This window comes from Tripterygium wilfordii, chromosome 6 (assembly GCF_013401445.1).
Source record: "Tripterygium wilfordii isolate XIE 37 chromosome 6, ASM1340144v1, whole genome shotgun sequence".
In the NCBI taxonomy this organism is placed as follows: domain Eukaryota; kingdom Viridiplantae; phylum Streptophyta; class Magnoliopsida; order Celastrales; family Celastraceae; genus Tripterygium; species Tripterygium wilfordii.
The window spans coordinates 10,992,184-11,018,746 of NC_052237.1; the positions used below are offsets into that span (position 1 = coordinate 10,992,184).

Genomic DNA, 26,563 nt, shown 5'->3' on the forward strand with positions numbered 1-26,563 from the left:
AAAAGGCGAGTGTTGCAATCTGGTATTAAAAGTTAAATGGTAGACGGGTAACTTAATTCGGTAATTGCAAAAACTTTTCCATAGTTGACCTAATTGCAAAGCTTCCATCTTTCAGACTTCAGTAACTCACTCCTATTTCTTCGTGTTGTTTGCAGCCAGCTCTCTTTCTTTCGGAGGAGACGGAAACCTAATTCGCAGCAGCAAGTTCGATACAAAGGTACACAATACAATTCGAACCGCCTAATTTAGCTGCTTTTTTTTGGCCTTTTCCTTCTGGGTGTCATAAATTAGTCTAGAAGTAATGCAAAGTCGAATCTACACTTGATGAGAGGGGCCACCAGCAACCTGCAAAGACTAGAGGGAGAATGAGTACAGAGTACAGTGAGAATTGCCTCCGTGGTGGTTGGTGATAGTCCGGTGGTAGACTTAGTGTGGGAGCGAAAACTACTGTAAGAGAGAGAGAGTGTGTAGTGAGTGCTTATCAAAGTGCGTGTGTCTTGAATGAGTCTCTCTCAACTGAGACTCCTACTATTTATAGGTGTTTGGGGGACCAATCAGGTGATGTAAGTCGTGTGTGAAGAAAGTTCGATATTGCTGCTCGAGGCTGATTGCTGCAGCCCATGTGAGAGATAAGATGTGTGAGCGGCTCGAGGCCCTTTGGAGGGGTGTCATCTCAAGTGTGAGGTGATAGCTTGAGGCAGTGGGTTTGGCTCTACACCAATTGTTTGGGCTTGCGGAACCCAGTGAGGCTATTCATATTTGCCTATTTGGGTTACACAGAGCCTGTTGAACTGGATCCATGCCGTAGCTAGGCCATGGGCCTTTTTAAGCTGATAGTTACTTAGGTCATGGGCCTGTTAAGTTATATTTAGGCATTGGGCCACAATAACGTAATTGCGTGGGCCATGAGCCTTGTGGCCAAAGTTGGACCTGATATCGATTTTGGCCCCCCTGCAATAGTTCATTCAGGTAATGGGACGATTTAATTTGTGAGAGCTGAGGACTTTTCTTTCAAGAAAAATTTCTTGAACCCATAGTTGTTTATCTTTATCATCTATACACCTCCTTCCCTGAAAAATAATGTATGATTTTAATCTTGAGCTTAAAAATTCAGTACAACTTCAAAATTTATGTTCTTTTGGTCCATGCATTGGGTCCCAGTCCTTCTATTCCCTCCCTGTAGATGACTCCTCAATGAAGAATAAAGAATATAATGAGACAATTTTTAATACAGAATCCTGTGACTAAGACGGACACTTGCATTAGATTACTAAGGTTTATGGGAACTGGAACCCACTAATTGCGTAGTGTGTGCTAGGATGGTGTCTTTTTGTTTCTTATTTAAAGTTTATACTGGAATAACTCTGCAAATGGTCTTTAGTCATTGATTATTGAACCAGTCACTAGAAATTTAAATATTCTCTAATTTTTGCTTACCTTTGTCATTGGACTTTGAGAAACCTGTTTCACTCAGTTCTTCCTTCCTTCCCATGGATGCTTACAGTTCTTTCTCATCTTCTGTCTCTTCTCGTCCATGGATCCATGATGTGTTCTTAAGTTTTAGATGTGAAGACACACGCAAGAACTTCACAGACCACCTCTACTATGCTTTGAAAGATGCTGGAATCAATACGTTTATGGATGACTATAAACTATGCAGTTTCCAGACACTGCCTTGAGGAACTTGTGAAGATTATGGAATGTAGAAAAACAGTGCAGCAGATAGTTCTGCCTATATTCTACGATGTAGATCCATCAGATGTAAGGAAGCAAACACGTAGTTTTGCGCAAGCATTTTCAGAACACCAAAAGAACTTTGCATCAGAGTTGGAAAAGGTAGCAAAATGGAGGGCAGCTCTCACTGAAGCAGCAAATTTGTCTGGCTGGGATCTCAGAAATGTTGCAGATGGGTAATCTCCAAACCTTTTGAACCTGACTAAATATTATTTTTTGTGTGAATATTTTGGGTTTATAAAACAACTGTTTGGAATGATTTCCAGGCACGAAGGGAAGTTTATTAAGAAAATTGTTGAAGAAATCTTGAGAGAATTGAACCAAACCTACTTGTTTGTTGCTATGTACCCTGTTGGATTAGATGATCGCGTACAGGATTTGAATGATCTGTTAAATGTTGGTTCAGATGATATTCGCATGGTAGGGATTTGTGGGATGGGTGGAATCGGAAAAACAACCATTGCCAAAGCCGTTCATAACCAACTTTTCCATTCTTTTGATGGCAAAAGTTTTCTTGCTAATGTTCGCGAAAATTCCGCACTGCCTAATGGCCAGGTTCATTTACAGGAACAACTGCTTTCTGATATCCTCAAGTCTGGAAAGATAAAGCTTTCTAGTGTTGATCGTGGCATTAATGTTATAAAAGAAAGACTGCAGAACAGGAAAGTTCTTGTGATTCTTGATGATGTGGATCACTTGGATCAGTTAAATGCATTGGCTGGAAGTCGTGACTGGTTTGGTCTGGGCAGCAGAATCATCATCACAACAAGAGATGAGCAATTATTGAAGCAGCTTCACGTGGATCAAACTTATATGGTGCAGGAATTAAGTGAAATGGAATCTCTTGAGCTTTTTAGTTGGCATGCCTTTAGGAAAGCTTATCCCAGTGACGACTATGTTGCCTTGTCGACAGATGTTGTAGCTTACTCTGAAAGATTGCCCTTGGCTCTTGCAGTTCTTGGTTCTTTTTTATTCAAAAGAAGCATTGCAGAATGGAAAAGTGCATTAGAGAAATTGAAGAGAATTCCATATAATGAAATCCAGAAGAAGCTTCGGATAAGTTTTGATGCACTAAGTAATCAACAGGAGAAGGATATGTTCCTTGACATTGCATGTTTCTTTGTCGATATGGACAAAGATTATGCTATAAAAATAATGGAAGGACATGAAAGAGGAATTAGTGTATTGACTCGAAGGTGCCTTGTAACAGTCAATGAAAAGAACAAGTTGATGATGCATGATTTGCTCCGTGACATGGGCAGAGAAATTGTTCGTGAAGAATCTCCTAAATTCCCAGAAAAGTGTAGCAGAGTGTGGCGAGAGGAGGATGTACTTGGTGTTTTGAGGAATCAAAGGGTAAATACTTCATGTTTCATACAAGTGCTCTACAATGCATTTGCATAAACATATCTTTTTTGTTTTACAATTTTTTCGCTTCATTTATCTCCATAACAGGGCACAGAAGCTGTTGAGGGTATTTTGCTCAGTTTGCCTGGAGAGAGTGAAATATGTTTGAATAGCAAAGCTTTTGCAATGATGACCAAACTAAGACTACTCAAATTAAATTATGCATGCGTAACTGGACAGTATGGACAAATTTCTAAGGAGTTAAGATGGCTCTGCTGGCATAAGTTTCCTTTGAACTACATACCAGCTGATTTCTCTATGGAGAATCTGGTTGCTCTCGACATGCGGCATAGCAAGTTGAGACAACTGTGGAAGGATAACAAGGTATAGAGTTCTCTTAAATTTTTGTTTTTCCCTTCCAGTTGAATGTGTATTTAAGGCTTCAACTTGATTTTTATCTTGTAATGTCTTTGCCAAAACAGTTTCTGGGGAAGTTAAGAGTTCTAAACGTCAGTCACTCTCCTTATCTCATTAAAACTCCCGACTTCGTACAAGTTCCGGTCCTCGAAAAATTGATTCTTAAAGATTGCAGGAATTTGGTTGAGCTTCACGAATCCATTGGACATCTGCAGAGGTTGATTGTGATAAATCTGAGAGGTTGCGAAAACCTCAAGGCTATCCCATGGACCATTTGCAAGTTAAAATCTCTTGAGATTCTTAATCTTTTTGGCTGCACAAAGATTGAAGATCTGCCAGAGGACATAGGGGAGATGGAATCTTTGATAGAGCTTTCTGCAGATGGAACCATGATTAGACAAGTGCCATTTAGCATAGTGCGGTTGAAGAATTTGAGGAAATTATCTTTATGTGGCTGCAATGGGGAACCATCTAAGTCATTGCCTTTCCTCTTTAAGTATTTCTCATCAACGAGAAAAGCTAGATGCACCAATTTTCTACCGCCATCATTAGCTGGTTTAAACTCTTTGACGACACTTGGCCTGAGCAACTGCAGACTCTCAGATGATGGTATTCCAAAAGACATTGGCTTGCTATCATCTTTAACAGATTTGGACCTGCGCTGTAACAACTTTCAGTCTCTACCAAATAGCATTAGTAACCTTCCGAAACTGAAGCGTCTCCAGGTGGATGATTGCAGTAGGCTTCAATGTCTGCCAGAGCTACCGCAAACACTGTCTACTCTGTATGCAAACGATTGCTGTTCACTGAAAAGAATATCAAGTATGTCAAATTTGAAACATTCCCCAAATCTCTTCCTTAGTAATTGCTCAAGTCTAGTTGAGATTCCATGCTTAGAAAACTTGACTGGAGTCATTCACATGGAGGGTTGCAACAGCCTTGAGGGCCCTTTCATAGAGTCTTTCCTGAAGCGGCTGTCACTGACGGATAGTGGAGCATTTTATCTTCCAGGAAGTAACATCCCAAGCTGGTTCCATCATCAAAGTTCTGGTTCGTCATTGTCATTTATATTCCCTCTTATATCAGAGCACTGCAAGTTGACAGGATTCACTTTGTGCTTTGTCTATGAAATAATCGACAGAGAAGAGCGAGAGACTTATCCATGCGTTACATTCGCTAATAAGTCGAGAGGCATTGAAAGATCCTATAGGGCTAATGACTATCGCGTTCCAAAAAATGTGTGCCAAGACCAGATTGGATTGCATCATCTCCCGTATATTGCGTTCAGAGATATGCTGGATGGTGGGGATCAGATCGAGGTGGCCATGGACTTAGGCGATGGACTGATTGTCAAGAAGTGTGGGATCTACTTTGTATTTGAGGAAGATGAAATGAGAGATGTTGGTAATGAAGAGAATGCCAAGAGAAGGCATGCCCATGTTGATGATGGTGATGGGAATTCACCAAAAAGATTGAAGCTTGAGTATGTTGAAGATGAGGATAATCAACCTCGCGCATGCAACTGACAAAGAGGCAAAGTGTTGCAGTAGTCAGTCTTGGGGGTAGATTTTTCTGTGGATGTGGAAGTTGATGTTGGTTTCTTTTTCTTTCCTTACTCTATTTATCTAGTTCACTTGAACAGTAGTATCATGACATGCATATGATTTGGCTGAAGTATATTTTGTCTCACAATTATGGAGAAACAATGTTCACCTAAGCTTATCACATTTATTGTTTTGACTATTTTGGTTTCATTAACGCAGCACTGTTTTGGGCAGTGGCGAAGCCACAAGTACTTGAGCTCATCCCCTCAAATTTTTTTAAATAAACATATATACTCATATAGAAATTCTCTTGTGTGGTTCACATTTTTGGTCCACATAAGAAAATTCGGGATGGGGGGAGCTGGAATTGTGGTCAACCGAAAATTTTAGAATTTTTTAAATCTTAACCGTTGGTTTAATCTGATGGTTAAGGGTGGACATATCTCAACATGACAAAATTAATTTTTTGCCCTTTTTTCGTCTTCTCTCCTCTGCAACACCATCAGGTTCTCAAAGCTTCACTGTCTTGAATCAATCTTTTAGATCTAGCGTCCGGTAATTTTCCGGTGATGGACCAAACCCTTGAGAAGAATATATTACCTCGTGTAATAACTGTGCCTTCGATGATTCAAAACTTGATGATGATTAGGCTAAAAGGGTAACCTCGGATTTCTTATCCTCGAGTGATTTTGGTTTTTGCTAGATGTGTTTTTGTTCTTTTTCTAGTGATTATGCTGGTTAAGGCTTTTGAGTCTATGGCTCCCCTTTGCGGGCTTTTTATGGGTTTGTAGCCACTCTTTTGTCTTTTGGAGTTGGCCTTTGTTGTAATTTTTGTCTTTTAACTTCACATATTCAGATTTATCAAGAAAAAGAGAGGTGTGCTGGAGAGATTAAAACTCTAATTCTTCTTATTCGGATCCATTGTCTGGTTTTCTGAGCTAGACTGAGAACGGAGGTGTTGCGGAGAAGAGAGGGATATAGGAGGTGCAACGTGTAAGTTAGGGGGCCAAGAGATTGAACCAACGGTTAAGATTTAAAAAATTCTAAAATTTTCAGTTGACCGCAATTCCAGCTCCCCCCATCCCAGAAAATTCCTGATATATACACTAAAAGAAACATAAAAGACTCCCTTGCATATTCAATTTAAACCTCATTTGTTATAAAAAAAAATCATACTTATTATAGTTGAAATAATAAGATATGTGACAATTACTATTTATCATATTTTATAAATATTTGATTTTTAATGTTATTTTTTGTATTTTCTAAGGTACAATTTATAGATAATTAAAAAAAAATTCCAATGACAATGTCATTGGATCCTCGCTTAGCTTTAAGCTCCATGACATAAAATCTTTTCTTCACCACTATGACCCCATCATATTATATTCTGCCCTACAAATAAATTATAAACATATCAGATTCTGTTGTTATGGGGAACGGCGTTAACTTTTCTTATAACATTGATGCTTTTGCAAATAGCATCGCCTATGAAGATGCTACTTGCAGTGACATTATTAAGATATTTTGGAGAAAAATAAATGACATTACTTCGAATAGTATTTTTTAAAAAAATTACAAATGACACTATTCCCATAACGCCAAATGTCATTTTAATAATAAATTGTATAATATGAGTATTTCTAAATAATTATTAAAATAATGTTATTCTTAAAAAAACTCCTCCTTATCGGGACGGCGAGACGTGGCACGCCATTGTTCTTCTGACTATGACAAAGAAAAGTACATTGATTGACCGCAGCGGATCCGGTGTCTGGAGCTTGGGATTCCTATCTCTACTCCAATCCATGAAAACCGTGATAGCGACAAAATTCTGAACCTCCTCTGCAATCTCCTCCGTCCATTGTCTGCAACATCCACTGATAAAGTCACTCGGAAGAAGTTAGCTTTGTTGTCGTAGGAGAGCAGAGCACTGGGAATCGTTTTCCCCGGAATTGGGTTTGTAAGGAAGGAGAGAAAGGCGAGGGACATGTGGGGATTTGGGGGTAGGTACTATTGGGGGAGGAAGGAAGGTAGAGGGAACAGGGAGGGAATAGTTATAGTTTTCGCGTGGATGTCGAGTCAGGAGAGGCACTTGAAGAACTACGTTGACCTCTACTCCTCCTTGGGTTGGAATTCCCTTGTCTGTCACCCGGAATTTCTCAATTCGTAAGTTTCCTTGTCCTGAATCGAGTCTTTTGATGTGGGTTTAATCGAGTTTGGCTGTATTTGCAATATCGGTTTCTCCGTTTGGTTTATTGGGCTTTGGAGAAGCAATGTTTTGCTATAACAATACGCTTAATGTCGAGAATTCTTCGGAAATTGTATCATTTGAGCTCTTTTAGATGTTATTAAGCAGATTATTAGACATTGCTTTGTAGCTTGGCTTTCTCTGTAGTCAGGAAGTCTGTTCGGATTCCATAAGTTCAGTTCACCTTATGAGCCTCAATTACTATGCACACAAGTTTATAAGCTGAGTATAACACACATAAAGATGGGGACTTAGACATATACTGTCTTCATTTGTAAAAAAATCGATACTCTTTATTCTCTGACAATAATATCTTCATGATCTTGCCACAACTTTTGCTTCATTGTAAGTGCCAAGTACGTGTTATCACTGCTATATTGCTTTAGATGAGGGTTCAATTGGTTGGCATAAACAGATAGATTTGTTCTTTCTCAAGCTTATATTTTAAGTGGCATAAACTGTTAAGTTTGCTGTCAAATCTTCTGAAATCTTAGATACTAGACTTTCTTATGTTTCAAAATGGCTGCTTGTCCGGTTAAATGTCAATTGATGCCTTTAAATGAAAGATACGTTTTATAAGTGCCTTTTTGATGTACATGCATTCACACTTACACATGGAGACTGCAATGGTCTTGGACTTGATATTCTGCCTCTGTAACCTATGCAGGTTTTTCCCTGAGAAGGCAGCCAGATTAGCATTTGACGTTCTTAATGAATTGGTTGAGGTCAGTGCTATTATTGTTGTCTTAGTACAAGTAGAGAAGTTTTCTCCTTTAAACTGCTTAACTAATAGATGCTATGGGAGTTGCAAACTTTTGGAGTGGTGAAACAATTTCTTCATTCAAACTGCATGAATGTTTAGTATGGAGAGCAAAACATTTAATTGCATCAAACATGATAATCTTTGCCATTTAGACTCCACATAAATTGTTCCTTTGATGGCAGTAGAATTTGTTGCAGTTTGATGGATAGTTTCTCTGTCTTTTGATTTTCAGGATCTTAAGGTTAGGCCCTGTCCTATCGTATTTGCATCATTTTCTGGTGGCCCAAAAGCTTGCATGTACAAAGTTCTTCAGGTAATATATATTCAGCCATTGGTAAACATTTATTGCCTTTATATAAATAATTGTGTGTGTATGCATGTATCAATGTAATTATATTGGATGTCCTTCCAAAGGTGGAAAAGAGTGTAAAAAAGACTATTATTGAATTTCCTTTTCTTCGTTGTTGCAGATAATTGAAGCGAAGTGTGAACCACAACTGAATCTTGTAAGTTGTTTTCCTTTGCATCCCTGAAAAATTAATGTTTCCACAGTTTGTGTGTACATGACTGCATGTGTTTCTTTTATTGTCTTTTTCTCTCTCTTTTTTTGGTCTGTATATGTGCGGGTGGGTGCTGTGGGGAGGGTAGTGGTTCGTAAAGTATAAGTAAAAAAGTGAGGAAATATGGAAGGATACTAATGCGTTGAAAAGGGCAAGTTAGTACTGCTGAGTTCAAGTTTTCACTGATCTCTCTTTGCCTTATTGCTGGAAATATTTTTTGGTCTAACATTACTAAATTGTTGTCTCATCTTTAATGTTATGCTCATACTCATCCTGTTTCTGTCTATGTTTCACTTTTGTTCTTCCGTTGTTTTGTCAAAGGATGATTGCCGGCTGGTTAGGGACTGTATTTCTGGTCATATTTATGATTCTTCTCCAGTGGATTTTACTAGTGACTTGGGTTCCCGCTTTGCTGTTCACCCAACTGTTCTCAAAATGTCTCATCCACCAAAATTTGCATCATGGATAGCAAACAGCATTGCTTCTGGGCTTGATGCTCTCTTTCTCAGCAAGTTTGAATCACAACGTGCTGAGTATTGGCAGACCCTGTACGCCTCTGTGGTAAGTTCTGAAAAAAGAGAAATTCTATACAAGATTCTTACATCTATTCCTGTCAATCTGAATCGTTGGCCTTGATATGCAGAGCATGGGGGCCCCATACCTCATTTTATACTCAGAAACGGATGATCTTGCTCCTTATCAGATCATCTGCAATTTTGCTCAACGACTTCAACAACTTGGGGGTGATGTGAAACTTTTGAAAATGAATGGCTCTCCTCATGTAGGTCTGTTTCTAACTTAAGGATTCTATCTTTAGTTACAGAAATGACATGCTTCATGTTTCTCCATACTTTCACATGGTGGCATTTTCTGTTAAAAACAAAGAGTTTAGAATTCACAATGTTTTTCTTGGTCATCTATAACATAGAATGCGGCTTTGTGTCTTCTTCATAATACTGTAAGAATAAAGTGTAATTTTGGAGACTGTTTTCTTCATCTGTCTGACAATTGTTAGCAAATTGCTGATTATGATCAATTTTTTTTGTGTTAAATCAAAAAGCCCAAAGAAAGGGCCACAGGCCGAAAGTGTTCATATGGGAGGAAATCGCAAAAAGAAATTTTAACAAGTGCATAATGTCTAAAAACTGAATTGTAGTCTCTGCTGTTCATGTCTTCAAGAGAACTAATTTTGCTGTCAATTACTTCTCTGTACTGTGTTATCGATATATTAGTTTTTGATTTGATTGAATTTCATTACAGGCCATTACCGGCATTATCCAATTGACTACAAGGCTGCTGTTACCGAGCTTCTCGGTAAGGCTGCAGCAGTTTATTCCCAAAGAATACGTAGACTTGAAGGTGAAAGAATGGGAATAGAGGGGACACATGATGATGAGATATCTGGTCCAGTAGGTGACCTGAGGAAAGCATCCGCGAGTCCAGACCGAAGCTTTCGTGGAGTTTATCTTGCACCAAGTGATCATTTCCCATCACCTAGCTCAATGGAGTATTATGATGGTGGAGATGCTGGGTTTGTGCAAGATGAACGCAAAGAAAGCCTAATACATTTGCCTAGCCCACCAAGCATTAACGCACATGGGGTTCTAGGTCAAATCCTTTTTGATGTTTGTGTTCCTAAAAATGTTGAAGGTTGGGATTTAAGGTCCTCAGCTTCCTTACATACTCGCCAACATAACCAGAGGCATGTGCCATTTAATCCTATCAAATGTATCCGCCGCTCGAGATTATAAAATGCCAACTGCCAAATCTGATGGAGGTCAATTGTCCGGACATATAGTTGAGCAAATTGTGGACTCTGACCATCCATTGGAAGGAGTGATCCAATCAAATGATGATTTTGTCCATTTATTGGTCTTTTTAGTCCTGTTTTTGGGACCGAGAAGGTCTGCCAATTGTGTACCCTTCTTTATACGACAGCTTGACTCTTCATGAATGTCAATTGGAATTTTGAATCTTGAGTGCACTGTCCTTCCTCCTGGCAACAGCAGAGAAGCTATCCCAGAATGTTGATCCTTACTTCAGTGTTTCAATGACCAAGGTTTTTTTTTTTCCCCACCATTCTTCCATTTGTGCAAGTGTGAGTCAGCCTCCCAACAGATTTGAGGTGAGCCATGATATGTGAAGAAAAGTAAGGCAAATAAAATATGAGTTGATTCCATATAATGTGCGACCAAAAATTATTGTTCATGGAAGTTGGAATGTAAATACCAGTGACCTCTGCATAATTCCTTAATTTGATCTTGATCTTGGTCATCCCGCTTATAGCTGCCAGTATTGTGGAGCTATATTTTGCTTTGCCGAAGGAATCAAGTCACGTTCTTCACGTTTTCCAGTGTGTATACTCTTTGTTGTAGACTGGGTTGTGTTAGGATACCACCGCTCAATGATCCTCCGCAACCCTTACACGACCTGTTTGATTATAATGGGGGAAAATCTTGTAAATTATTTCGCAGAAACCTACGGCCATACAACTCTTTTGTTTGGCCTTACCTCAATGGGTGGCTAAATTGATGTGGGATATTAACAGGGGGCAAGGGCCCTATGTCTTTAAAATAAATGGACAAAATCATCATTTGATTGGATCACTCCTCCTTCCAATGGATGTTTATGACACAGATAATGAATTATCTAACAGAATGGATGCTCTTGATTGGATCACTCCTTCCAACGCTCAACTATATGTCCGACCAACCGACTTTGCATAAATATGAAAACCATTATCGGTTGGTCTTGATTGGATCCAACAAACAGTGAAAATTAGAAGGTTAACAAAGAGTGCAAATGAAAGATTGCAAGTGAAGGGTTATCGGCAAAGGCTCACCGAATAAAGTTGAAACCTTTTACTTTGGTATTGTTATGATCTAGCTACCCAAATGATCCCATGCCAATTTCCAGGAAAAAAGCATTTTAAAAGACTAATAAGCCAAAGGAAGAAGAAAGTCAAAAACATTAAACACAAGTATGGGAAGCAAAGTAACAAGAAAGGCAACAGGGAAGAGTAAAATTGATTTCCCAGACACTACTTAGTAAGCACAAATGATATCAAAGAAACACAAGGCAACAAATTATTTGGACTACATTATTTGCACAGACAACCTCCAATCTTGGTCACCAGGAAAACCACCACCAAAGTTCACCATAACATAAAAATTATTAATCAAATCCATGTACCAAAAATAAACAGGCATGCAATCAACTAAGTGCATAACTGACACATTTCCAACTGAAAAATAGGATTAAATTTAATTTGGCAAACAAGAGGAAAGATTATATTCTTTCCAACTCTCACGAAAACAAAAAATGATAGAATAAAAATGCAGATTCTTAAATCATTTCAAAATATTCCCCTTCTAATAAAAATTTATTTTATGCGATGATTAAACAATTTCTTTGATTGGAGAAAAATGGTGTTCAAATAAAAATGAATGTATCCGGTGATTCTAGACGCTCCAACAATAAAATGAAGGGCATCATAGGTCTGGATATCAATTTGCGAAAAGTTCAAACCGTTGGAGAGATCTCAATTGATAGAGTGACCCACCTCTCCGCTGGGATCTTCGCACTATATCAAGCAAGATTAACTATTTTAATAATTTTCAATATATCTATAAACTATCAAGCATGATCAACTATTTTAATAAATTTCAAATGCATGTACGAAATCAGATCCATGAATAATCAAACTGAAACTCGTTCATCAAGTTGACCGATCTGCTCTCAATACTGATTTCCGAAGGTAAACTTGGATAGAAGTGCACTTACATAGCACCTCCTCCATAGGTGCCTTCATTTTCTCTTACTACTATATCAATAAAAAGCTCAAAATTGCACAAAATCACAACATACACGGAAGTCTATGAGGGAGAAAGTAAGACGCTCAGTGAATACGAACTAAAACAGATCATCTTGCGGAACCACGATCGATGATATACCATATGTTCTCTTCATCGCATCTTATAGATCTACCTACTTCTACACCATAAATAATTCGAAAAACAATTCAAAGATATCAAAGATCATGTATTGTTCTTCCAGTAGTGATCACGATTAACTTTTGATCATGTATTGTTCTGAGTGTGAACCTTTATCGCGAACAGGCTCTGGTTCCTGCCGGGAGGTTGACAGCTGTTTTGTGATGACTGGGTTATTTATAATGTCGTCCTGGTCATACTTTGACAACGGTTAACCTTTTAATTTTCATTGCGAAATTTCATTTGCTAAAATTTGTGCAAATGAAATTTCGCAATTACGCTAGCAAATGTACAACAAAGGTTTGGTATAAATAGAAAACCTAATATCTGTTTGATAAGTTAGGGCAGGCACGCAATCTTCAGGTATATACTTAACCACACCTGAAAACCATCAGAACCTGTAAAGAAGTGGACAGTCACTTCGCCAACCAACAAAATGGATCAACTCGAAATCAGCCTAATCATATTTTGGTCAAGTTCTTACAGCCTAAATTCAACTCGGACCAATCAAAACCACATTAACTCAAAATTTCAGAAAAAATCCACTGCCCAAAATGACTCGATGTAAATGAGATTAGGTGATTTTCATCCATCAAAATTTAGTCAACTCAAAAGCAGCCAAAATCATACTTCCAATCACATTTCGCAACAGAAAATTCAAAACTGAAATCAGTCTGCACGAATCTGAACCTGAAAAACCAGTTTTGCCTGGTTTACCAGGTTTAATTTATTCTAGAGAGAGAGGGTATATATGAATATACTTTCCACAGAGAAAACATCATAAAATCTAAAAATCATATATTAAATTAGGTCAACAGAGAAAATGTACTTTCAAAAAAGATGTGATTCGCAATGTGAATGTGGATGTTACGGACATGCCACAAGCCGTGTGTTCATGAAAGATGGAAATAATTAGCTCTCATTCATGAAAAAAAATTTGGTAAATTGCACTTCATAACAGCAGGTGCCTTAGAATTTATGAAAATATATAATATTCACAAGGTGATAGAGGCAATGAGTAAAGCTCAGCAAGTGCAGCCCGTGACAGCAGGGAAAAATAATTGTGGGTAAACAAAATGAAGCATTGCTGTTGGAGGCAGATCTTGAAGCTAGTCAAGAAAATAGAATGAGAAAGCTTCAAATTGATATTTTGCAATTGTTGTTATTATGAAGGTTTTGTAGCAATATATCGGAAACTTGCAAGGACTTGGAAGTTGACAATGAGTTGTATCTAAATAGACAACAATATAATTCATAAGAAAGAACTAAAATAACAAATGAAGATACAAACAAATATACCTGGCCACCTCAATATGTATAAAATATTCCTTCACTCTTAAAACCAGTCATTGTGTGTAATACGCAAAAGAAGGCAAGACACATTATTGCTCTACTGAATCTTTACCTTCTTCAATCTGTACATTAGGGATTCTATAGCTTTCTGTATCCTGTCTCCATCTGCCAACCTCGCAGCTTGGCTCGCCTCACGTAGACTTTGAATCCCACGGCCCAAACTGGCAATTGAGGGAGCTGTAGGAAGAGATTCAGCAGCACATTCAATCCCATCTCCATACACAAGCAACCCTGTACAAGTAGCAACACTACTACCAAATGTTGCCCACGGTAGGACACCAATCGGCTTTACACGCCGTTTCCTCATTATTTCATAAAATGCTGTTCTCATGGCCGAAAAGCTGGTCTTCTCAGCAGAGGCGATAATGCTGTGGGCCACAGTCCTTATTTTCTCTGCAGAAGCTGCTCCCTTAATTACGGATGTCACTTTAGCTCCAGAGGTCGATAATCCTGGGGCTAACACTTTTGAGGGACCAACAGTCTTGCTTAAAACCATTGCCATTGCCTTTTGTGTTTGAGTCAGGAAAAGTTTCAGCGACACGGGAACTTTCAATGATGCAACCTTCATTAATGTCGATGCTGGAACAGCCTTTGAAAGCGATGAAGCTCCCAATGCTGCTGTTGCTCCGGCACCAACTGCCACCACAGGTTTATTTGAGAATAGTCGCTTCTTATCTGCAGGAATTTCCTCATCACTCTCACAATCTTTTACAAGCTCTCCAACCATTTCCCTGACATCTGGTGGAACAACAGTGTTCCACTGCCTTCGAAGACCAGCTAAACTACTGGCATCTACAATTGCTACTATTGTCTTGAATTTCTTTGCCTGATTCTGAAGGGCATGCGCAAGAAATGCATGCGATTTTTCCTCAACTGGAAGCTCTGAGAAATCAATCTTAGTTGACTTGGGATTCATCTTTTTGTTAATGGGCAGACGACCTGCGTTGTTTAGAGCGATTCTCAACCCCTCAACCGCAACCTGGAAGGTGTTAACTTCTGATATAGTTCGGGTATCCACAACTTCCCCTCTGTTGACATCTATCAGCATCTTTTGCGCAAATGCTAAAGCCCTACCAATTGATGGAAGGTCCACAAAAATATTATGTAGGTCTACAAGTAAAGGATAAATTGATTGCGCAAATTGTGGAACCTCGAAATTGTTCATCGGGAGAATTTCGTTTGAATCAGTAGAACCTGAAGGGTTCAGTTTCGAAACTGAAATATCCATATTTGAAGATAACAACTTCACCATGTGTGACTCAACATTGTTGTTAAGAAAAAACCTCCTTGAACTTGACACAGCTGCAGAACCTACTTTCTGAGGAATCAAATTTCTAATTAAACCCAGGAGCTTGCTCCCTGCATCAACATCACCTGAGTGGTTATCCAAAGCAGATGTTTTGACAGAAGGTGATTCGAGCAACAAAAATGAGGCCCCAACCTCTTTGGCCACCTTCTTAGCAGCCAAGAAGTGCCCATGAAAATCAGTCCCAAATATCTCCCTCAAAGCAAACGTTCCAGCAACATTCTCATACTTCTCCTTATTGATCTTATCAACAAAACATCGTTTTAATACTCCAAAAGACGAAGTGGGAACAATTTCTTCATCATCTATGGATTCAGTATCAGTCAAAGTGGAATGATCAACCTGAGCTACTACAGCATCAGGTCGTAACTCCCTAATAAGACACTCAGCATCATGAACAGATCTCTTGGATAAGTTCTGAACGGAAAGTATGTATATCACAGATTGCGAGTCAGGTTCACGAACTGCCAAAACAAACTCTTTGGTGTGTTCGGGTATTGAAAGCTTGCGAACTAATCCATTTGACACACTCAAATCATCAAACTTGAACACTGAAAAAGGCCATACATTTTGAAGGCTATAGACAACAGTTAGTGCCATTAAATGAACATTACCTCTTTCGTTTGGAAACCCAGAAAATCTCTTGGAAGGGAAAGTAACTCAATAAACTCACAAAATGGAGTTAAGAATCAATTTATTAGGATAAATTCGGCAGAGAATAGTGCTCTCTCGTTTCAGAAACTGAATTCGAATTGCTTTCACACTTTCTCTGGAAACCCAAACAGCATAAAACCTAATTTTCCCAAACGATCACCAGGAACCCAAACAAAAGCTGAATCAAGCGTACGAACAATTCATAAGACCAAAACTCGCGAGAAATTATTGCAACGAAAAACTTCTTTATTACTGCTGCCACGATCACCTCCTCCTACTGTAGGAAAAAAATTCACAACTACTCTAAGCAAAAGAAAAAATTATGCGATCCCGGCTTCATACGAACACCATCATCACCAGGTAATGATAAAATCTCATATAGATCAATACCATCATCGCTGTTAGAAAGTAAAATCGAACCAAACAAAGAACGAAATTTCACTTACATAGAAGTGAGTGGAGACGAAGACGAGACGTAAGAGGCAAACAGAGACAACAAGTTTTGGTCTATGAGACTTGAGTAAGAGAGCGATGGAGAAAGTGGACGGAGACGAAGTCCCTGATATTCTAAGAAGGGATCGAGATAGCAGAAAGAAACCGCCGAATGGCCGAGCCTGATAATTGCCCTATTGGGCTTCTGGATTAGGACCGGGCCTAGCCTAACGGACTCAAAATATCCACGCTAATGGGCTTGGTATTCATTTCTTATTCGGTCTCTGCAGTTGGTTTGATTTCTGTTTACTCTGTTTACACAGGTTTTGATATGTTAAAAATCAATGATTAATTAATGGTCTTTATTTACTGACAACTGATACGCATCAGCGCAAACACATCAAAGTGATATTGTTCGCACGGATTTGTTCTCCCAGGTCGTCTCCGAAATACTTAGGCCCAAAAAAACGCATCACTTATGTGAAAGGAGGATAACCTTTTGTTTATATATCATTCCATTGGGTAATGTCAATATAATGTGAGACTATAAGTCTTGACAACTCGCTAACGCTTGAATAATAAAGTAAACGATTGAGTTTTAACAAAACTTTTAATCCCAAAGAGTATTAAATTTCGAGCAATTTGCGTGATGATTGTGAAAGCGAGGAAGAAGAAAGAAAAGATGGATGCATGCACCTTCGTCTCGTCTTTCGCAATGAAATTTGGATGACAGGAAGCAGAGCTGCGTAGAAGGTGATAACAAGAGAGAAGGTGCATGTATCAATGATGCAAATGGAAATATTTCTGATAAATATTTTATTTTGGTTTTTTAAGAAATCAATTGTTTGTAAATCAATTAGTATTATTTTCTAGGAGTCTAGTATCTTTTTAAGTATTTGTTTCCTATTAGAAGTATCTAGGGTTTCGTTTAGTTTACTATTTAAGGTTGTAACCCTCATTGAGGAATTTCAGTTTTGAGCTTTTGATTGAATAAAATTAAGAGACGGCTAGTCTTTTCCAATTCTTTGGTATTCGTTAGAATAAACAAAGTTTTGAAGCCTTAAATCTGGTATTCGTGTGTCGAATCAACGGATTTAAGTAGACTTGCTCCTGGTATTCGTGTGTTGAATCAACAGGTCCAAGTACGTGTTCCTTCCACCACTCCGCGCTGCATCAGTTGGTATCGGAGCTTTGCACGTTCTTAGTCATGCCGCCAAGGAGAAAAGTTGCCGCAAATCAAGCAACTTTGGAGAAGGTGTATGCAAGGGATGATGCATATTTAGTTCAACGATTCGAACAGTTGGAAGGTCGATTTATGAGAAAGTTGGAGTTATTTGTACAACAGTTAGAGGCCGCGTTGCATCTACACCAACAAACTCATCACCGAATCTGCAGAAGGCAGACGAGGCCGAATCTGACGAAGTCTTCGCTAACCCTTTTTGGGGACGATGGTGCAAGAGAAAGGAGACAAATCAAAAATCCTGATCCAAGACGGTGGGATATAGGATTACCATTCTATGACAATTATTTGGAGATCGAGGAAGGATTGGATGCACCATCAACGCCAATCTTTAATGAAGAGGAACAAGATGTGATAGGTTTATCCAAGCCCTTTTTGGAGTTCGCGGATGAACAAGGTGAGCCAATTTTTGATGTTTATCCAGATGAATTAGATTTTTTGATACATGAAGATATTAAAGAAGAATTAATGGAGGATAAATCAGACATCATTCAAGTATTAAATCCCGATAATCTTTTGGTGCCTGTTGAATTCGTTGATTTTGTTATTCCAGAAATACTTGAAAAACAACATGGAGAGAACTTTTTGTTGATGTTGTTTCCAAACTTATTCAAGAGTTCAAAGTGGTTTCGTATATTGGGTACAAGGATGGTGATCAAGAAATCAAACGATTTTCTATTACAAGTCTTCAAAACTCGAGGTCGAGTTTTCTCCAACAAATGGAGAATGATGCAGATGGAAATATTTCTGATAAATATTTTATTTTGGTTTTTTAGGAAATCAATTGTTTGTAAATCAATTAGTATTATTTTCTAGGAGTCTAGTATCTTTTTAAGTATTTGTTTCCTATTAGAAGTGTCTAGGGTTTCGTTTAGTTTACTATTTAAGGTTGTAACCCTCATTGAGGAATTTCAGTTTTGAGCTTTTGATTGAATAAAATTAAGAGACGGCTAGTCTTTTCCAATTCTTTGGTATTCGTTAGAATAAACAAAGTTTTGAAGCCTTAAATCTGGTATTCGTGTGTCGAATCAACGGATTTAAGTAGACTTGCTCCTGGTATTCGTGTGTCGAATCAACAGGTCCAAGTACGTGTTCCTTCCACCACTCCGCGCTGCATCAATCAACCTTCATGGTCCGGATCCAAAAAGCACTAAAACAAACCGAACGGCTAGATTGGAAGAAACACACAATACGACGTCGTTTTGCTCACATAATTGCAATAAAGAAGGCAAAAAAACTACGATTCTCTAAGCACCGTTAAGATTATAGAGGCCTGCAACGGCCTTCCTTGATTGAGGCACTGTAATTGAACGACAAACATTCAAGGCACATCTCCCATCATACAGAACAAGAGAAGACAAAAACGTCTTGGGGCAGAGGTCACCGGTATTACATTCCAACTTTCATGAACAATAATTTTTGAACGCATATTATATGGAACCAACTCATATATTTTATTCGCCTCACTTTTCTTCACATATCATGGCTCACCTCAAAACTGTTGGGAGGCTTGTGGGCTGCAACGACTTGACTGGCTGCCCAATTTTGATGAGCTGTTTTGATTGTGGAAGAAGAAAAACCAGTTTGTTTGTCCAGCTACGGGTTATCTTGTCAATTCCTAATGCATTTATAAATACGTTCAAAATTTAATTCAAATTAAAGTATGGATAACAAATATTTTGTAAATATATGTTGTTATCCGACTTAAAACCGATTTTTTTTCCATCCTAAGTGGAACTGGGATGGCTTTTGTTTAATTAATGGGTGTAATTGACGCCGAGACTTCCGGGATTGTCCAAGTGGAGGTCAAAGGGCTAGGCTTTTTTGTGCAAAAAAGGAATATAAGCCCATAATAGTGGGCCCATGGGCCATAACTTTAACAAATTTATTGTTTTTTTGTACGCACTTGTTATAAACGAAAAAAATAATTTTGTAATTAATGACCGGCTTTAAAACGTTATTTTTACTGGGTCCCCCTCTCTATATTCTGCTATCTTGCGCATCCGCGTTACATCACTTGACCGGCCCCACCCAAGAGAATGTAGGTCGGATTTTTTTTTCATGTGTTAGTGGGGCCAGGCTGTTCTGATCAACCGTCAGTACGCGCCCACTATCTGTGTGGGACCCAATGGCACACGTTAAGAGTTTGGCTCGAAAACGGCTTCGGCCACCGAACGAGCGGGACGGTGCGTTTTGGCATGCCAGCGAATGGCACCAAAAAAAAAAAAAAAGCTGAAGGAGAAAAAGAGGAAGAGAAAAGGCTTTATTTGCGCTACCTTGTCGATGTAACGAGTTCTCTCTGTTTCAGCGATGGAATTTTTGCAGGATGAGGATGGTATCCGTGTTTCTCGATCTCAGAGACGATTTAACGAATTCGCAATCGCATCCCATTCTCTTCTTCGCGCGTAATCTCCATTGCCGCCAAGATTCTCCCTCTCTCTCACTGTAAATTCCTCTCTATTTCTCTCCGTATTCTCTTTTATTTCCACTCCTCTTTGCGATTTCCAGAATCCACTCGTCGGGATTTATGTTTTTGTTATGGTTTAAGGTAAATTTATGGAGGTTTGACAATCCACATTGACATGGATTTTGATTCTGTCTGGTTTGATCCAACCGCCATCAATTGATTTCTTCAATCGCACAAGACTTGATTGTATTCCATCTATGTTGATATATGATTGAATGAAATTGTTTGATTTGAATTGGATTGGACTTTGATTGTTTTTCTTCCTTCTATAGGATTTACCAAAGCAACAAACAGAGAATGAACTATTAAAACTGTTCGCCACTATCTCTTTAGAAGATGTATCGTGGTCTTTGAGGGTGAGAACAAACAATACAATGTCAACGAGGAGCGAGCACCACACGGTCCCACTTTCGGTGTTGCTCAAGCGAGAATTAGCCAATGAGAAGATTGAGATGCCCGAGATTGTCCATGGCCAGGCCAGTCAGAGCAAGAAAGGGGAGGATTTCACTTTGGTTAAGACGGAATTTCAGAGGGTGTTAGGAGATGAAGTCAGGACATATTCAGTTTTTGGGGTATGTCTTGTTTCTTAACTGATCAGAAAATTCCCGGATTGTGTACCATCCAACTAGTGGATGATGTTGTATGTTTGCAAACATTTATGTGTTGAAGATACCATGGGGACAGAGCAGATTCTCATCCATAACTGAACTTTGGTCTCTTTGTGTCGGGGTAGAAAAGAGATTACTAAACCATCATTTTTCCTTTTGGACGGATTGATCATCAGTGCAGTAGTCTTTATGGGTCAAGCATAGTGAACAAGGGAAATTGGTTGATGCTTAATAACTTTACATGGAAAATTCACATTATCCTTTTGCATAATTTGATTCCAATGGATTGTTGTTGTTATCTGAGATACTGCCGATGAGGTATATTTGATGGCAAAGACAAATTTCGTTTCCTCTCAGGATGTCTTTGGTATTGCCTAGATACACTTATCTAGCCTGGCCTTTTTCTGGGCCGAGATGTGTGTTGTTCTTCACGTTGTCTTATGAGATTTATCAATGGAATTATATTTGCATAATATGATAATTCCATTTCCCAGTAATCTACTCATGATGAATGACTACTTTATTCTGTCTAATTAAAGCTTCTCAATGACTCCCTAATTTTCTGCTTGTATGAAATGTGGAATTCAGTTTTTATTTCATTTGATTGCACTTTTACTATACTACATTTTGCAGCTTTTTGATGGGCACAATGGGTCTGCAGCTGCTATCTATACAAAGGAGAATCTCCTAAATAATGTTATAGCTGCTATTCCTCCTGATCTTAACAGGGATGAATGGGTGGCAGCCCTGCCAAGGGCTTTGGTTGCAGGGTTCGTAAAAACGGATAATGACTTCAAGGAGAAAGGTGCTGGCCAAATTTCCTGTGAATTTGTACTTATTTCACGAGTTTTTGTGCGCCATTCAGTTGTTAAGAACATATAGGAATTTCAACAAACGTGAATCTTTGTGCATTGGTAATGTTGCTTTATTGCTGCCTAGGCTCCACAGTTTCTAACTCTAGAAATAGTTCTTCCCTGATTTTGGGGTATGGCAGCTAGTGTCTTCCCTTCCGTGGGTTTGTTTCAACTCTTATGTTTGAATGGCAACTTAAGAATGTCTGCTAGATTTTTGTGTTAGTTATCATTTCTCAGGGACCTAGATTCAAATGTGAATTTGATTTAAAGAGTAATTATGTTTTGAATTAAAATTGTCAGATCAAGTTACAACGTTGACAAAGAATAATTCGGCCACTGGCAGCTTTGCCATTCTATAAGTTCCTGCTCTATTTATTTGTCAAGCAGTAATTTGGGCGTACAACCTTACTAAATGTCCCGACTCTAACATTAAATATATGCAGGTTCTCATGTCTAGTTGTGAGTGTGTCTTTTTCTTATTTGCTGCTTAAATTGTGCAGTTTTACTCTATGTTCTAGTTGTGTGTTATCTGCACGTTATGATAGTGGTGTAGGTTTGAGGAGTGATAATGTGTTAAAGAGTCACCGTGTTGTGCATTTTTTCGTGCCTTATATATTGTAATAATGCCTTTTCCATTTGGATTTGATGTACAATTCAGCTCAAACATCAGGAACAACTGTCAGCTTTGTGATAATAGAAGGATGGATTGTAACTGTTGCATCCGTTGGAGATTCCCGTTGCATACTAGAATCCACTGAAGGCGATATTCATTACCTGTCAGCAGATCATAGACTTGAATGTGATGAAGCTGAGTAAGTGATAGACTGATAGTATGTTTGGTCACTCACTTGAGAATTATCACTTCTTGTCAAGGTCTTAACTCGTTGTAATTTTATCAGGAGGGATCGTATTACTGCAAGTGGGGGTGAGGTTGGTCGGCTTAATACAGGAGGTGGTGCAGAGGTATATTTTTTCTCTTCCAACTTTTCCATTACAATGTGCTATTAATTTAAAATTAGACCCAGTACTAATAATAAACTAACTTAAATAAATAAGACCCAACACTCACTAGAAAAGACTCTTTGAGGTCCCAAATAAATCTTGAGTCTAGAATTCTCTGACTCTTGAATTTTCTTCTCTTTGTCATCTGCATCAGCTTGTTAGACTGTTTTTGACATAGAATGGAAGAGCTTAGTTAAATAGGTGACATTCTTGTTAATAGATGCAGCCAGATCCATTCGACTATAACAGTTGTAAAGAACATGTAAAAGCCCCTACCTTAAAATTGTTATACTAAAAATATGAATCTGCTTGTTTATAATGATAGACAGTCACTACCCTTTGGATCTAGTGGAAGTTATTTTGAGAATTGCTTTACTTTTATTTATGGATCAAAGTGTGTTTCTTGACGAGAACTATTCTTTTGTAGATTGGTCCATTGAGATGTTGGCCTGGTGGTTTGTGTCTTTCACGATCCATTGGGGATATGGATGTTGGCGAGTTCATTGTTCCTGTTCCTTATGTGAAGCAAGTGAAGGTTTGTTTCTGACATTTCTTATGTGTGTATTGATATCGATATAGTTTGCTTCCCCTTTTCCCTTCTTGTGTTTTGCCTGTGGGCTTGAGCATTGCTGGTGGACTCCAGCTGCAATGTCTTGGTAACTCTTTGATAAATTGAACACTTGTTGTAATCTTAGTCGTGGATGCATAGTGTTGAGTTCTTTTTTTCAGAGGAGAGAGAGATATGCATACGCTATATTTCAGAGTTTTAAGCCAACAAATGAGAGGCTAAAATGGAAACTTTAATGGTGGCCAAATGAATCATTTTGTTTATCATAAGTACTTATTTGTGCTAGTACACCAACTTGAACTTTTACTTGCTGGGAACTGGAAGTTTGATGAAACTCTATGACCATAATGCAGTTCCTTATGGACCTTTAAATAAAGAACTCATGCTTATATCTTCATACTTCTGCATTATAGTGAACTTCTGTATGTTAGGTGGTAAAACTATTGTTGTGAACGAGCTTCACATCTTATCTCACTTGAAACAATTGATTTCATTATGGGTGTACGTGGATATTATATTACATTCAGCATAAAAAAACTAAGATGAGGATCAACTCCCATATTTTTGCTTCGGACAGAGGGGGAAAGCTTTTTCTTAGATTTCTAATTGCATGATGCTTGAGGAATTGGGGAGCCATCTCTACAGGATGACTGTTCTTTCAGCGTCCTCTAGAATTTTCCTTCGCTTTTATTATCTGAACATCACTTATAATAACCGAAAGGATTCCTACACGTGTTTGAAATTTATTTCTTATTAATAATTTATTATTTATTCTGGCAGTTGTCTTCAGCTGGTGGTAAACTCATTATTTCAAGTGATGGTGTCTGGGATGCAATATCAGCAGAAGTGGCTCTTGATTGTTGTCGTGGGATGCCACCAGAAGCTGCTGCTGCACAAATTGTTAAAGTATGCCAATAACTACTTTACTAAATATGCTATTTAATTACTTTTAGTTTTTTCATAGTCAACAATGAAAACAGCTTAAGAAACTCGTACACCTACCAGATGCCTTAACTGCGACACTTCTATTTTTTCAGTGCTTAATATACGCCATCTATCGATAAACTTTCTCTGAATCTTTGTTCCATGATCAGGAAGCTGTACAAGCTAAGGGACTTAGAGATGATACTACGTGCATTGTGATTGACATACAACCACAAGAAAAGCCACCTGCGCCTTTGCCACCAATGAAGAAGCAAGAGAAAGGAGTGTTCAAGTCCATGTTTCGCAGAAAGTCATCCAAATCATCTTCTCAAGTAGATAAACAATACATCGAGCCAGACGTAGTAGAGGAATTATTTGAGGAAGGATCTGCAATGCTTTCAGAAAGGTTTGTGCTACTAAGATCATTGCTGGCTAAGAAACCTTTGATTTCCAGATCATACATCATTTACAAACATGTTTTGTGTGCTTAAAGCATTTTCACTTTGATATTTCTTCCCTTAATGGGTGCCAGTCTACCTACATTTAAAGACTTATTGTGAGACTTCGTTCTCATCTCATCACACATGGGTTGTTTGTGTGGTATGCAGGTTAGATGCAAAATACCCAATATGCAACATGTTTAAGTTGTTTATGTGTGCAGTCTGCCAAGCAGAAATTAAATTTGGAGAGGGCATTTCAATACATTCTGGGTCATCTAACTTGAGAAAGCTCCGTCCATGGGATGGCCCTTTCCTATGTGGTGGTTGCCAAGAGAAGAAAGAAGCAATGGAAGGGAGAAGACCGTCAGGAGGTATGCCATCTCTCCGTCCCCCTCAAGTGTGTGAATTACTTGAAAATTCTGTCTCTAAATTTTTGCTGTCTGTTTTGTCATAGTAGTGAAAGTGACTAGCTAGCGCTTATGATGGTATGTGCATTTTGCAAGCACCAATAATTGTTCCAAAGTTGATGGTTATCAGAAGATGAAGCTTTCTCAAGTATCAGTTCTCCCTTAGTTTCTTAAGAGGGGCATTGTGACCTGAACTTCAGCATTCATTTTGATCTTCCTTTGCTAAGCTGTGCACCATGTCAGAAAATCAGAAGCTTCTTGCCGTTGCCCCCCATTTTTTTGGGCTCTGCTTCATCTCAAATGGTGTAGACGGTCGGATCTACACTTAATGATATAGTGAGGGGTCTGAGGGACTACCAGTAACCTGTAAAGGTTAGAGAAGACATGACGGATGTGAAAGTCCTCGGCAATATTTATTGCTGCTTCTGTACCGTCAAATACTTCATATTTACCTTGAGATGTGCACTCATCTCATTAATGGTAGTATAATAAAAAACGTTGAACTTTCTCTTGTCAAAGGGTGGATTCCAATAATTAATTTTGACACACGCTTAATGGAAATCTTATGAACCTAGTTAATTCCATGATCCGTATCTTTAACAAAAAGACCAGACATCTCACTATAAAAAGAGGTCTCCCCTATCACGAAGAGGAGGAGAAAAAATCCGACTAATTCAATACTGTAGAGAAACTACCCCCAAAGAAAGATGACTGATTTGATCGTGGGAGTTTCATTGATCGGAGTTTCTTCAGTCAAAGAATCTCTAACATCTTTCGTCAATTTTGTAGGATTGTCGGTGCCCTTAAATGCAAATCATTGATTGTGGAATTATGCCCTCACATTCACCCTGTCTCTATTTTCTCCTCATCGGTCACCTCATACTCATTCACCGCTCATACAAGTTTCTACTATACAAGAGTGAGTTTGAGTCCTTGAGATTTTGACAAGAGAAGTCTGCATGTGGGGAGTACGCGAGTGATGTGTGCATGAGAAAGATAGAGAGAGACTTGTGTGTCAGGTTTTGTTCAACACCATGTTCGCTTCTTGGCATTCCATAGTATGAATCTATCATGAACAAGGTTGTCCTTTGAAAAGAAGAATTCGAGATTATTGTGTGGCTATTGGCAAAAGCATAAAAAAAAATAAAAAAGTGAGAGTTCTCCCCACACAAGGGATCTATCCATCTTATGGGTTTGAATGAGAGATGTTTGTTTTTATGTAATGTTTTTCTCCTCTCTCTCTTAACCCACAAGATACATACATACATATATATATATATATAGAGCGAGAGAGAGAGAGAGAGAGAGACGTGTAGAATAATGATTTTCAGTACTGGATTGAAGAGAAGAGAAGAGAGAAGACTGAAGATTATGAGCCATGTCCACCAAAATAATGCCTGTATGATTGACCCTAATATATAAACCAACAAATTTCTTTCTCTGTGCTATTGGCTATTGCTGGCTATTGGGAATGGACCACTTTTTGTGCACACGTGTGTGGGTCTACCCCAATATTCACCGAAGAAATTTCTTCTGTCTTGTGTGAAATACCTTTCAATCACATGTCTCACAGCGAATAGCAGAAAAAAAAAATTAAAGAACAAAAAAGAAAGAGATCGACACAACATGGTTCACCTAACGTAGACGAGAGTCGTCGTTTTTCACTATTGTCAAGAATAAGAAGGTACAATGAGTTTTTC

General features: G+C 38.4%; 3 protein-coding genes, 1 non-coding gene and 1 pseudogene across 5 annotated transcripts; 3 read left to right on the plus strand and 2 right to left on the minus strand.

Moving 5' to 3' along the window:
* The first annotated feature begins 41 nt into the window (after nt 1–41).
* Nucleotides 42–5,252, plus strand: LOC120000213 (annotated as a pseudogene).
* Nucleotides 5,253–6,759: 1,507 nt separating this feature from the next.
* On the plus strand, nt 6,760–10,589 carry LOC119999543. Its single transcript, XM_038847163.1, has 7 exons — nt 6,760–7,211; nt 7,961–8,018; nt 8,289–8,369; nt 8,527–8,562; nt 8,938–9,177; nt 9,260–9,401; nt 9,877–10,589. Exons 1-7 carry the CDS (start codon nt 7,033–7,035, stop codon nt 10,365–10,367), a joined length of 1,227 nt encoding a protein of 408 aa, XP_038703091.1. The 5' UTR covers nt 6,760–7,032; the 3' UTR covers nt 10,368–10,589.
* Nucleotides 10,590–12,058: 1,469 nt separating this feature from the next.
* LOC120001188 lies at nt 12,059–12,200 on the minus strand. The gene has a single exon (XR_005468788.1). It is a non-coding gene; the product is annotated as a small nucleolar RNA snoR145 (small nucleolar RNA).
* A 1,633-nt stretch (nt 12,201–13,833) lies between these two features.
* LOC120000439 lies at nt 13,834–16,486 on the minus strand. Its single transcript, XM_038848525.1, has 2 exons — nt 16,368–16,486; nt 13,834–16,198 (listed from the first exon to the last, which is right to left on the minus strand). The coding sequence occupies exon 2, from the start codon at nt 15,865–15,867 to the stop codon at nt 13,999–14,001; it is 1,869 nt and encodes a 622-aa protein (XP_038704453.1). The 5' UTR covers nt 15,868–16,198; nt 16,368–16,486; the 3' UTR covers nt 13,834–13,998.
* A 3,291-nt stretch (nt 16,487–19,777) lies between these two features.
* On the plus strand, nt 19,778–25,436 carry LOC119999230 (probable protein phosphatase 2C 12). Of its 2 annotated transcripts, none has more exons than XM_038846699.1 (10): nt 19,778–20,038; nt 20,333–20,632; nt 21,302–21,473; nt 22,181–22,334; nt 22,422–22,485; nt 22,952–23,059; nt 23,873–23,998; nt 24,187–24,422; nt 24,625–24,827; nt 24,911–25,436. In XM_038846699.1, exons 2-10 carry the CDS (start codon nt 20,435–20,437, stop codon nt 24,928–24,930), a joined length of 1,281 nt encoding a protein of 426 aa, XP_038702627.1. In that variant the 5' UTR covers nt 19,778–20,038; nt 20,333–20,434; the 3' UTR covers nt 24,931–25,436. The 2 variants fall into 2 exon arrangements, with proteins under 2 accessions (XP_038702627.1, XP_038702628.1); XM_038846700.1 differs by having other exon boundaries at nt 24,914–25,436.
* The last annotated feature ends 1,127 nt before the right edge of the window (nt 25,437–26,563 follow it).